Source organism: Scyliorhinus torazame, chromosome 16 (genome assembly GCF_047496885.1).
Source record: "Scyliorhinus torazame isolate Kashiwa2021f chromosome 16, sScyTor2.1, whole genome shotgun sequence".
NCBI lineage: Eukaryota > Metazoa > Chordata > Chondrichthyes > Carcharhiniformes > Scyliorhinidae > Scyliorhinus > Scyliorhinus torazame.
In genome coordinates, this window is record NC_092722.1 from 98055693 (window position 1) to 98068036 (window position 12344).

The 12344-nt window shown below is 59.2% G+C and overlaps 1 protein-coding gene across 1 annotated transcript in view; it reads left to right on the forward strand.

Annotated features, from left to right (window-relative positions):
- Nucleotides 1-6529: 6529 nt before the first annotated feature.
- Nucleotides 6530-12344, forward strand: part of LOC140392960 (inorganic pyrophosphatase-like) — a 148217-nt gene continuing 142402 nt past the window's right edge. The window contains 1 exon segment of the mRNA XM_072478772.1: nucleotides 6530-6657. Coding sequence (XP_072334873.1) covers nucleotides 6540-6657 — 118 coding nt within the window. The 5' untranslated portion in view covers nucleotides 6530-6539.

Genomic DNA, 12344 nt, shown 5'->3' on the forward strand with positions numbered 1-12344 from the left:
TCTCAAAGAAATGGGTGGGGGACGGTAAGGTGTCGGATATATATAGGGAAATGAGAGACGAAGGGGAGACTATGATGGACGAACTAAAAGGGAAATGGGAAGAAGAGCTAGGGGAGGAGATTGAGGAGGGGATCTGGGCAGATGCCCTAAACAGGGTAAACTCGTCGTCCTCGTGCGCCAGGCTAAGCCTGATTCAGTTTAAGGTATTACACAGGGCACATATGACTGGAACACGGCTCAGTAAATTTTTTGGGGTGGAGGATAGGTGTGCGAGGTGCTCGAGAAGCCCAGCGAATCATACCCATATGTTTTGGTCATGCCCGGCACTACAGGGGTTTTGGATGGGGGTGACAAAGGTGCTTTCGAAAGTAGTAGGAGTCCGGGTCGAACCAAGCTGGGGGTTGGCTATATTTGGGGTTGCACAAGAGCCGGGAGTGCAGGAGGCGAAAGAGGCCGATGTTTTGGCCTTTGCGTCCCTAGTAGCCCGGTGCAGAATATTGCTAATGTGGAAAGAAGCCAAGCCCCCGGGGGTGGAGACCTGGATAAATGATATGGCGGGGTTCATAAAGTTAGAGCGGATTAAGTTCGTCCTAAGGGGGTCGGCTCAAGGGTTTACTAGGCGGTGGCAACCGTTCGTCGAATATCTTGCGGAAAGATAGATAAGGGAGAACAAAGAAGGCAGCAGCAGCGGCCCAGGACTTGGGGGGGGGGGGGGGGGGGGAGGGATGGGGGGGGATGGGGGGGGGTGTGGCCTGAGACAAGACAGTTGCCAATTAGGGCTAGTTTTTATTTTTATGTTATTTAATATTTATTTATTTGTTGTTGTTTTTGTTTAAATTTAAAAAGGTCATTATTATCTGTATTGTTACAATGTTGTGTAAAGGATGCACAATGTACTGTGTTGGTTGACCAAAAATTTTCAATAAAATATTATTTAAAAAAAAAAGAATCGTCTGGCGCATGCTGTGCGGAATAACAATCCTGTCTAATTTCATAAGGACCCCGTCAATGTTGGTAAGGTCATCTCGCACATTATAAAACTGGGGCACTGCCCTTTGAGCCACCCTTCCGTCATGTGGTGCATCACTCGCTGTAGAAGGGGGTCAGTCGCCGTCTCTGCGCGTATGTGGGCCAGACTTGGGTCATCAGCTGGCAGATTTGCTGCTGTCATAGTCACGTGTGCCTCAATTTGACGCACGAACCCCTCCGCACCTGGTGGTGTGCTCACTGCTCGGGAGAGCGTGTCCGCCACGATGAGATCCTTCCCCGGAGTGTAGATCAGTTCGAAATCATACCTCCTGAGTTTAAGTAAGATGCGCTGAAGGCGAGGGGTCATGTCGTTCAGGTCTTTGTTAATGATGTTGACCAGGGGGCAGTGGTCAGTTTCAACCGTAAATCGTGGCAGACCATACACATAGTCGTGGAACTTGTCCAGTCCAGTTAACAAGCCCAGGCATTCTTTTTCTATTTGCGCGTAGCGCTGTTCGGTATGGGTCATGGCTCGTGAGGCATATGCAACCGGGGCCCATGACGACGTGCTGTCTTTTTGCAGGAGTACCGCTCCAATACCAGATTGGCTGGCATCTGTTGAGATCTTTGTAGGACGAATCGTGTCAAAGAACGCCAGCACTGGTGCCGTGACCAGTTTGTGCTTGAGCTCCTCCCATTCCAGCTGATACGATTGCTGCCAGTGGAATTCTGTTGATTTTTTCACGAGATGGCGCATATTCGTTGTATGAGAAGCCAGGTTGGGAATGAACTTCCCAAGGAAGTTGACCATGCCCAAGAATCTTAGGACAGCCTTCTTGTCAGCCGGCCGTGGCATGGCTGTGATGGCGCTAACTTTGTCTGCATCGGGACAGACCCCTGATCGTGAGATGTGGTCCCCGAGGAATTTCAGCTCCGTCTGGCCGAACGCACACTTCGCACGGTTGAGACGCAGGCCATTTTGTCGTATCGGGGTGAAGACACGTCGTAGGCGATGCATGTGTTCCTGCGGAGTGGTGGACAAATGATGATATCGTCCACATATACACGTACCCCTTCGATGCCTTCCATCATCTGCTCCATAATGCGGTGGAAAACTTCAGATGCTGAAATGATGCCGAATGGCATCCAGTTGTAGCAGAATCTGCCAAAAGGGGTGTTGAACGTGCATAGCCTTCGGCTGGCCGGGTCCAATTGGATCTGCCAAAATCCTTTGGACACATCCAATTTGGTAAATATTTTGGCTTGCGCCATTTCGCTGGTGAGTTCCTCTCGTTTCGGGATGGGATCGTGTTCCCGCATGATGTTGTTATTCAGATCTTTAGGATCTATACATATGCGGAGCTCGCCAGAGGGCTTCTTTAAACAGACCATGGAGCTGACCCATGGCATGGGCTCCGTGACCCTGGATAGGACCCCTTGGTCCTGAAGAGCCTGCAGCTGCAACTTGAGGCGATCTTTGAGTGGCGCAGGAACCCTGCGAGGTGCGTGAATGACAGGGATGGCGTCCGGTTTGAGTCGAATCTTGTACGTGTATGGCAATGTCCCCATGCCTTCAAAAACCTCCTGGTTGTGAGCAAGGAGGGAATGGAGATTTGCGTGGAACTCAGCATCCGGGAAGTCGGATATCTCATCTGGAGAGAGAGACATAATGCGCTGTACCAGGTGAAGGACCTTACACGCCTGTGCGCCCAGTAACGAGTCTTTTGATGAGCCGACAACTTCGAAGAGGAGTGTGGCCGTGTGCATCTTGCGAGTTATCTGTAGCTGGCAAGATCCTATGGACGGGATGACGTTCCCGTTATAATCAACCATCTTGAGCCGGGATGGCGTGATGGGTGGTTTGACCTTCATGGCCTGGAATTCAGAATATGCAATCAGGTTGGCGGATGCGCCGGTGTCCAGACGGAAGGTGACGCGCGATCGGTTGACCGTCAGGGTGGCACACCACTCATCGGCTGGATTGATGGCATTGACCTTGTTTACATCGATGACGGAAACGCGGAAGGCATCCTGGTCATCTGCATCACTTAACTGGAAGTCTTGATGCGTGGGCTGGACGGTCCTGACTTGTCTGCGAGATTGTCGGGATGTGCAGGATCCATGGGTTGAGCAGCACGACAGTGGGCAGCATAGTGGCCCATCTTGCCACATCTGAGGCACTGTCGGTTTTTAGCAGGACATTGCCCTTTTAAGTGTACAGCTCCACAATTGCCGCACGTCATGACGTCATGGCGTTCGTTGCGCCACTGCGCATGCGCAGTGCGATCTTGCGGTGGGTGCGCCTGCGCAGTGCGTCCCTCGATGTGCCCATTATTTTTGGCGCGCACCAGCGCGGGAGACCGCGAAAAGCGCGGGAAGCGGCCGCTGTCGTCGGGGCCGCGGGTCGGGAACTAATCAACGCCCTGGATGCGTTCGGCGTCGTGGGCGGCCTGGCTTGCCGATTCGACGGCTGGGGACCCCCTCCGTGCCAACTCGGACGCCTGAAATCGGGCAAAACGGCAGGCTGCATTTTCGTGGAGGACACAGGCTTCCACAGCAGACGCTAAGGTGAGGCTTTTTATTTTTAGAAGCTGCTGGCGTAGGCCACTGGAGGCAACGCCAAAAACAATCTGGTCCCTGATCATGGACTCTGTGGTACTGCCGTAACCGCAGGACTGCGCTAGAATTCGGAGGTGCGTCAAAAAGGGTTGAAAAAGCTCCTCCTTACCTTGCAGGCGTTGCTGAAAGAGGTATCTTTCAAAACTTTCATTCACTTCAACATTAAAGTGCTGGTCCAGTTTGAGGATGACCGTGTCATACTTGGATTGGTTTTCCCCTTCTTCGAACACCAGTGAGTTGAAGACGTCGAGGGCGTGCTGCCCTGCGTAGAAGAGGAGCAGTGCAATCTTTGTTTCATCCGAGGCACTCTGTTTCTCGTTGGCTCGGATGTATAGGTCAAATCGCTGCCTGAGGAGCTTCCAATTGGTACCTAGGTTACCCGCGACTTGCAACGGCTGCGGTTTGTCGGTGCGGTCCATGTCCAGAATGGCAGGTTAGTTGGCAGGTATCGATCCACTCCTGTACCATGTGGTGTTGGGTGTTCTGACACACAGATGAGCCAACATGGTTGTATATGGTACAACGCTATTTTATTTAAACTTTCTATGTACAGTTTTGTCTTGATACTCTGCACGTGGGGATTCCCTGTTTGTGATGTTGAAACAGGTCTGGTCCGTGTCCTTGTCCCCGGACCTACTGTCCACTAGGTGTCGTGTTCGTGCTTTTATGTGGTTCCTGTCTTTGTGTGTGATTGGTTGTGGTGTTGTGTGCTCTGATTTGTCTGTTGGTGTGTCCATCATGATGTGTGTGTTTGAATATCATGACAGCCCCCTCCACCAGGAAAGCTGTCTCTCCCTCTCCACTGAGGGAGCTGTCTCGCCGCCTCCAATAGCAGAGCGTTGTCTCTCCCCCTCCAGCAGGGAAGGTGTCTCTCCCTCTCCACTAGGGGTGCACTGACTCTCCCGCCTCCCCCAGAGGCGCTATCACCCCCCCATCCCCAGGGAAGAGCTGTCTCCCCCGCCCCCCCCCCCCCCCAGGGGAGTGCGATCTCTACCCCTCCGCCAGGGGAGCTGTCTCCCCCTCTCTCCCAGGGGAGCGCTGACTCTCACCCCACCCCCCGCCCCCCCCCCCCTCCCCAGGTGAGCGATCTCTCTCCCCCTCCCACAGGGGAGCGCTGGCTTTCCCCCACCACTAGGGGAGCTGTCTCTCCCTCTCCACTAGGGGCGCAGTCTCTCCATCTCCACTAGGAGGGCTGGCTCTCCCTCTCAACTAGGGGAGTTGTCTCTCCCTCTCCACCAGGCACGCTGTTTCTCCCTCTCCACCAGCAGAGCTGTCTCTCCATCACCACTCGGGGCACTGTCTCTCCCCCTCGCTAGGGGCGCTGTCTCTCTCCCTCCCCACTAGGGGAGCAGTCTCACCCCCTCCACTTGGGGCGCTGTCTTTCCCCTTCTATTAGGGGAGCTGTCTCTCCCTCTCCACTAGGGGTGCTGCCTCTCCTCCTCCACTAGTGGCGCTGTCTCTCCCGATCCACGAGGTGAGTTGTCTCTCCCCCTCCACTAGGAGCGCTGTCTATCTGTTTCCATGATGTGGAGATGCCGGCGTTGGACTGGGGTGAGCACAGTACGAAGTCTTACAACACCAGGTTAAAGTCCAACAGGTTTGTTTCGATGTCACTAGCTTTCGGAGCGCTGCTCCTTCCTCAGGTGAATGCAGAGGTCTGTTCCAGAAACACATATATAGACAAATTCAAAGATGCCAAACAATGCTAGGAATGCGAGCATTAGCAGGTGATTAAATCTTTACAGATCCAGAGATGGGGTAACCCCAGGTTAAAGAGGTGTAAATTGTATCAAGCCAGGACAATTGGTAGGATTTTGCAGGCCAGATGGTGGGGGATGAATGTAATGCGACATGAATCCCAGGTCCCAGTTGAGGCCGTACTCATGTGTGTGGAACTTGGCTATAAGTTTCTGCTCGGCGATTCTGCGTTGTCGCGGGTCCTGAAGGCCGCCTTGGAGAACGCTTACCCGGAGATCAGAGGCTGAATGCCCTTGACTGCTGAAGTGTTCCCCGACTGGAAGGGAACATTCCTGCCTGGTGATTGTTGCGCGATGTCCGTTCATTCGTTGTCGCAGCGTCTGCATGGTCTCGCCAATGTACCACGCTTCGGGACATCCTTTCCTGCAGCGTATGAGGTAGACAACGTTGGCCGAGTCGCACGAGTATGTACCGCGTACCTGGTGGGTGGTGTTCTCACGTGTAATAGTGGTATCCATGTCGATGATCTGGCACGTCTTGCAGAGATTACCGTGACAGGGTTGTGTGGTGTCGTGGTCACTGTTCTGAAGACTGGGTAGTTTGCTGCAAACAATGGTTCATTTGAGGTTGCGCGGTTGTTTGAAGGCAAGTTAGTGGGGGTGTGGGGATGACCTTGGCAAGATGTTCATCGTCATCAATGACGTGTTGAAGGCTGTGAAGAAGATGATGTCGTTTCTCAGCTCCGGGGAAGTACTGGACGACGAAGGGTATTCTGTCGGTTGTGTCCCATGTTTGTCTTCTGAGGAGGTCGGTGAGGTCCACTCGGGGACCTGTCTCTCCCCTCCACTCGGGGCGCTGTGTCCCCCCCTCCACTCGGTGTGCAGTCTCTCTCCCTCTCCACTAGGGGAGCTGTCTCACCCCTTCCACTAAGGGCACTGTAACTCCCCCTCCACGAGGGGAGCTGTCTCTCCCTCTCCACTAGGGGCGCTGTTTCGCCTCCTCCACGAGGGGAGCTGTCTCTCTCTCTCCACTAGGGGCGCTGTTTCGCCTCCTCCACTAGGGGCGCTTTCTCTCCCTCTCCACTAGGGGCGTTGTAGCTCCCTCTCCACTAGGGGGCGCTAAATGCCCTTCTCCACTCGAGGAGCTGTCTCACCTCCTCCAGGAGGGGCGCTGTCTTTCACTTTCTCCTCGCGCCCTTTACGTCTTGCGCTGGGCGGTGTGATGACGCAAGGGGGCGGGCGGAGGGTGTGACGATGACGGTTTCCGGTGGGCGGCTCTCAGTCTGGAGCGGTGCGAGCGGCGGTGTGATGTCTACATACCGGGTACAGGAGCGGGGCCAGGAGAACAGCGGAAACTATCGCCTGTTCCTGAGTGAGTGAGGGGAGGATGAGTGAGTGGAGGGAGGATGAGTGAGTGGAGGGAGGATGAGTGAGTGGGGGGGAGGATGAGTGAGTGGGGGGAGGATGAGTGAGTGGGGGGGAGGATGAGTGAGTGGGGGGGAGGATGAGTGAGTGGGGGGAGGATGAGTGAGTGGGGGGGAGGATGAGTGAGTGGGGGGGAGGATGAGTGAGTGGGGGGGAGGATGAGCGAGTGGGGGGGAGGATGAGTGAGTGGGGGGGAGGATGAGTGAGTGGGGGGGAGGATGAGTGAGTGGGGGGGAGGATGAGTGAGTGGGGGGGAGGATGAGTGAGTGGAGGGAGAATGAGTGAGGGGGGGGTGGAGGGAGGATGAGTGAGTGGGGGGGATGAGTGAGTGGGGGGGGGATGAGTGAGTGGGGGGGAGGAGGAGTAAGTGGGGGGGAGGATGAGTGAGTGGGGGGGAGGATGAGCGAGTGGGGGGGGGATGAGCGAGTGGGGGGAGGATGAGTGAGTGGGGGGGAGGATGAGTGAGTGGGGGGGAGGATGAGCGAGTGGGGGGAGGATGAGCGAGTGGGGGGGAGGATGAGTGAGTGGGGGGGAGGATGAGTGAGTGGAGGGAGGATGAGTGAGTGGAGGGAGGATGAGTGAGTGGGGGGGAGGATGAGTGAGTGGGGGGGAGGATGAGTGAGTGGGGGGAGGATGAGCGAGTGGGGGGGAGGATGAGTGAGTGGGGGGAGGATGAGCGAGTGGGGGGGAGGATGAGTGAGTGGGGGAGAGGATGAGTGAGTGGAGGGGAGGATGAGCGAGTGGGGGGGAGGATGAGTGAGTGGAGGGAGGATGAGTGAGTGGGGGGGATGAGTGAGTGGGGGGAGGATGAGTGAGTGGGGGGGAGGATGAGTGAGTGGGGGGGAGGATGAGTGAGTGGGGGGAGGATGAGCGAGTGGGGGGGAGGATGAGTGAGTGGGGGAGAGGATGAGTGAGTGGAGGGGAGGATGAGCGAGTGGGGGGGAGGATGAGTGAGTGGGGGGGAGGATGAGTGAGTGGGGGGGAGGATGAGTGAGTGGGGGGGAGGATGAGTGAGTGGGGGGGAGGATGAGTGAGTGGGGGGGAGGATGAGTGAGTGGGGGGGAGGATGAGTGAGTGGAGGGAGGATGAGTGAGTGGGGGGGAGGATGAGTGAGTGGAGGGAGAATGAGTGAGGGGGGGGTGGAGGGAGGATGAGTGAGTGGGGGGGATGAGTGAGTGGGGGGGAGGATGAGTGAGTGGGGGGGAGGATGAGTGAGTGGGGGGGAGGATGAGTGAGTGGGGGGGAGGATGAGTGAGTGGGGGGAGGATGAGTGAGTGGGGGGGAGGATGAGTGAGTGGGGGGGAGGATGAGTGAGTGGGGGGGAGGATGAGTGAGTGGAGGGAGAATGAGTGAGGGGGGGGTGGAGGGAGGATGAGTGAGTGGGGGGGATGAGTGAGTGGGGGGGAGGATGAGTGAGTGGGGGGGAGGATGAGTGAGTGGGGGGGAGGATGAGTGAGTGGGGGGGAGGATGAGTGAGTGGAGGGAGGATGAGTGAGTGGGGGGGAGGATGAGTGAGTGGGGGGGAGGATGAGTGAGTGGGGGGGAGGATGAGTGAGTGGGAGGGAGGATGAGTGAGTGGGGGGGAGGATGAGTGAGTGGGGGGGAGGATGAGTGGGGGGGAGGATAAGTGAGTGGAGGGAGGATGAGTGAGTGGAGGGAGGATGAGTGAGTGGAGGGAGGATGAGTGAGGGGGGGGTGGAGGGAGGATGAGTGAGTGGGGGGAGGATGAGTGAGTGGAGGGAGGATGAGTGAGGGGGGGGTGGAGGGAGGATGAGTGAGTGGGGGAGGATGAGAGGGGGGGTCGGATGAGTGAGTGGGGCGGAGGAAGAGTGAGTGGGGGAGGATGGGTGAGGGGGAGGATGGGTGAGGCGGGAGGATGAGTGAGGGGGGGAGGATGGGTGAGGGGGGGAGGATGGGTGAGGGGGCAGGATGAGTGAGTGGGGGGGAGGATGAGTGAGTGGAGGGGGGGATGGATGAGTGAGTGGGGAAGGATGGGTGAGGGGGGAGGATGAGTGAGTGGAGGGGGGGATGGATGAGTGAGTGGGGGAGGATGGGTGAGGGGGGAGGATGAGTGAATGGGGGGAGGATGGGTGAGGCGGGAGGATGAGTGAGTGGGGGGAGGATGAGTGAGTGGGGGAGAGGATGAGTGAGTGGGGGGAGGATGAGCGAGTGGGGGGGAGGATGAGTGAGTGGGGGGGAGGATGAGCGAGTGGGGGGGAGGATGAGTGAGTGGGGGTGAGGATGAGTGAGTGGGGGGGAGGATGAGTGAGTGGGGGGGAGGATGAGTGAGTGGGGGGGAGGATGAGTGAGTGGGGGGGAGGATGAGTGAGTGGGGGGGAGGATGAGTGAGTGGGGGGGAGGATGAGTGAGTGGGGGGGAGGATGAGTGAGTGGAGGGAGGATGAGTGAGTGGGGGGGAGGATGAGTGAGTGGAGGGAGAATGAGTGAGGGGGGGGTGGAGGGAGGATGAGTGAGTGGGGGGGATGAGTGAGTGGGGGGGAGGATGAGTGAGTGGGGGGGAGGATGAGTGAGTGGGGGGGAGGATGAGTGAGTGGGAGGGAGGATGAGTGAGTGGGGGGGAGGATGAGTGAGTGGGGGGGAGGATGAGTGGGGGGGAGGATAAGTGAGTGGAGGGAGGATGAGTGAGTGGGGGGAGGATGAGTGAGTGGAGGGAGGATGAGTGAGGGGGGGGTGGAGGGAGGATGAGTGAGTGGGGGAGGATGAGAGGGGGGGTCGGATGAGTGAGTGGGGCGGAGGAAGAGTGAGTGGGGGAGGATGGGTGAGGGGGAGGATGGGTGAGGCGGGAGGATGAGTGAGGGGGGGAGGATGGGTGAGGGGGGGAGGATGGGTGAGGGGGCAGGATGAGTGAGTGGGGGGGAGGATGAGTGAGTGGAGGGGGGGATGGATGAGTGAGTGGGGAAGGATGGGTGAGGGGGGAGGATGAGTGAGTGGAGGGGGGGATGGATGAGTGAGTGGGGGAGGATGGGTGAGGGGGGAGGATGAGTGAATGGGGGGAGGATGGGTGAGGCGGGAGGATGAGTGAGTGGGGGGGAGGATGAGTGAGTGGGGGAGAGGATGAGTGAGTGGGGGGAGGATGAGCGAGTGGGGGGGAGGATGAGTGAGTGGGGGGGAGGATGAGTGAGTGGGGGGGAGGATGAGCGAGTGGGGGGGAGGATGAGCGAGTGGGGGGGAGGATGAGCGAGTGGGGGGGAGGATGAGTGAGTGGGGGGGAGGATGAGTGAGTGGGGGGGAGGATGAGTGAGTGGGGGGGAGGATGAGTGAGTGGGGGGGGAGGATGAGTGAGTGGGGGGGAGGATGAGTGAGTGGGGGGGAGGATGAGTGAGTGGGGGGGAGGATGAGTGAGTGGAGGGAGGATGAGTGAGTGGGGGGGAGGATGAGTGAGTGGAGGGAGAATGAGTGAGGGGGGGGTGGAGGGAGGATGAGTGAGTGGGGGGGATGAGTGAGTGGGGGGGAGGATGAGTGAGTGGGGGGGAGGATGAGTGAGTGGGGGGGAGGATGAGCGAGTGGGGGGGAGGATGAGTGAGTGGGGGGGAGGATGAGTGAGTGGGGGGGAGGATGAGTGAGTGGGGGGGAGGATGAGTGAGTGGGGGGGAGGATGAGTGAGTGGAGGGAGAATGAGTGAGGGGGGGGTGGAGGGAGGATGAGTGAGTGGGGGGGGATGAGTGAGTGGGGGGGAGGATGAGTGAGTGGGGGGGAGGATGAGTGAGTGGGGGGGAGGATGAGTGAGTGGGGGGGAGGATGAGTGAGTGGAGGGAGGATGAGTGAGTGGGGGGGAGGATGAGTGAGTGGGGGGGAGGATGAGTGAGTGGGGGGGAGGATGAGTGAGTGGGGGGGAGGATGAGTGAGTGGGGGGGAGGATGAGTGAGTGGGAGGGAGGATGAGTGAGTGGGGGGGAGGATGAGTGAGTGGGGGGGAGGATGAGTGGGGGGGAGGATAAGTGAGTGGAGGGAGGATGAGTGAGTGGAGGGAGGATGAGTGAGTGGAGGGAGGATGAGTGAGGGGGGGGTGGAGGGAGGATGAGTGAGTGGGGGGAGGATGAGTGAGTGGAGGGAGGATGAGTGAGGGGGGGGTGGAGGGAGGATGAGTGAGTGGGGGAGGATGAGAGGGGGGGTCGGATGAGTGAGTGGGGCGGAGGAAGAGTGAGTGGGGGAGGATGGGTGAGGGGGAGGATGGGTGAGGCGGGAGGATGAGTGAGGGGGGGAGGATGGGTGAGGGGGGGAGGATGGGTGAGGGGGCAGGATGAGTGAGTGGGGGGGAGGATGAGTGAGTGGAGGGGGGGATGGATGAGTGAGTGGGGAAGGATGGGTGAGGGGGGAGGATGAGTGAGTGGAGGGGGGGATGGATGAGTGAGTGGGGGAGGATGGGTGTGGGGGGAGGATGGGTGAGGCGGGAGGATGAGAGTGGGGGGGGAGGATGAGTGAGTGGGGGGGAGGATGAGTGAGTGGGGGGGAGGATGAGTGAGTGGGGGGGAGGATGAGTGAGTGGGGGGGAGGATGAGTGAGTGGGGGGGAGGATGAGTGAGTGGGGGGGAGGATGAGTGAGTGGGGGGAGGATGAGTGAGTGGGGGGGAGGATGAGTGAGTGGGGGGGAGGATGAGTGAGTGGGGGGGAGGATGAGTGAGTGGGGGGAGGATGAGTGAGTGGGGGTGGAGGATGAGTGGGGAGGTGAAGGGAGGGGATGATGAGTGGGGGGAGAGGATGGGGGGGTGTATGAGTGAGGGGGTATGAGTGAGGAGTGAGGGGGATGATTGCCGAGTGAGCGGGGGGATGAGTGAGGAGTGGATGAGCGAGTGGGGGGGGGGGGGAGTGAAAATGTTTGCGGGGGGGTGGGGGGAGTGGGTGTGTGTGCTGGAGGGGGTGAGAGTGTGCGGGGTGGAGTGAGTGCGGGGTGGAGTGTGTGTGTGCGGGGGTGGGAGTGAGTGTGTGCGGGGGTGGGAGTGAGTGTGTGCGGGGGTGGGAGTGAGTGTGTGCGGGGGTGGGAGTGAGTGTGTGCGGGGGTGGGAGTGAGTGTGTGCGGGGGTGGGAGTGAGTGTGTGCGGGGGTGGGAGTGAGTGTGTGCGGGGGTGGGAGTGAGTGTGTGCGGGGGTGGGAGTGAGTGTGTGCGGGGGTGGGAGTGAGTGTGTGCGGGGGTGGGAGTGAGTGTGTGCGGGGGTGGGAGTGAGTGTGTGCGGGGGTGGGAGTGAGTGTGTGCGGGGGTGGGAGTGAGTGTGTGCGGGGGTGGGATTGAGTGTGTGCGGGGGTGGGAGTGAGTGTGCGGGCGTGGGAGTGAGTGCGGGGGGGCGAGTGAGTGAGTGCGGGGGGGCGAGTGAGTGTGTGCGGTGGGGCGAGTGAGAGTGTGCGGGGGGGCGAGTGAGAGTGTGCGGGGTGGCGAGTGAGAGTGTGTGCGGGGGGCGAGTGAGAGTGCGGGGGGGGGGAGTGCGTGCGGGGGGAGTGAGTGCGTGCGGGGGGTAGAGTGAGTGTGTGCGGGGGGGGAGTGAGTGTGTGCGGGGGGGGAGTGAGAGTGTGTGTGGTGGGGGGGAGTGAGAGTGTGTGTGGTGGGGGGGAGTGAGAGTGTGTGCCGGGGGGTGAGTGAGAGTGTGTGCGGGGGGGGGGAGGAATGGGTGTGTGTGCTGGGG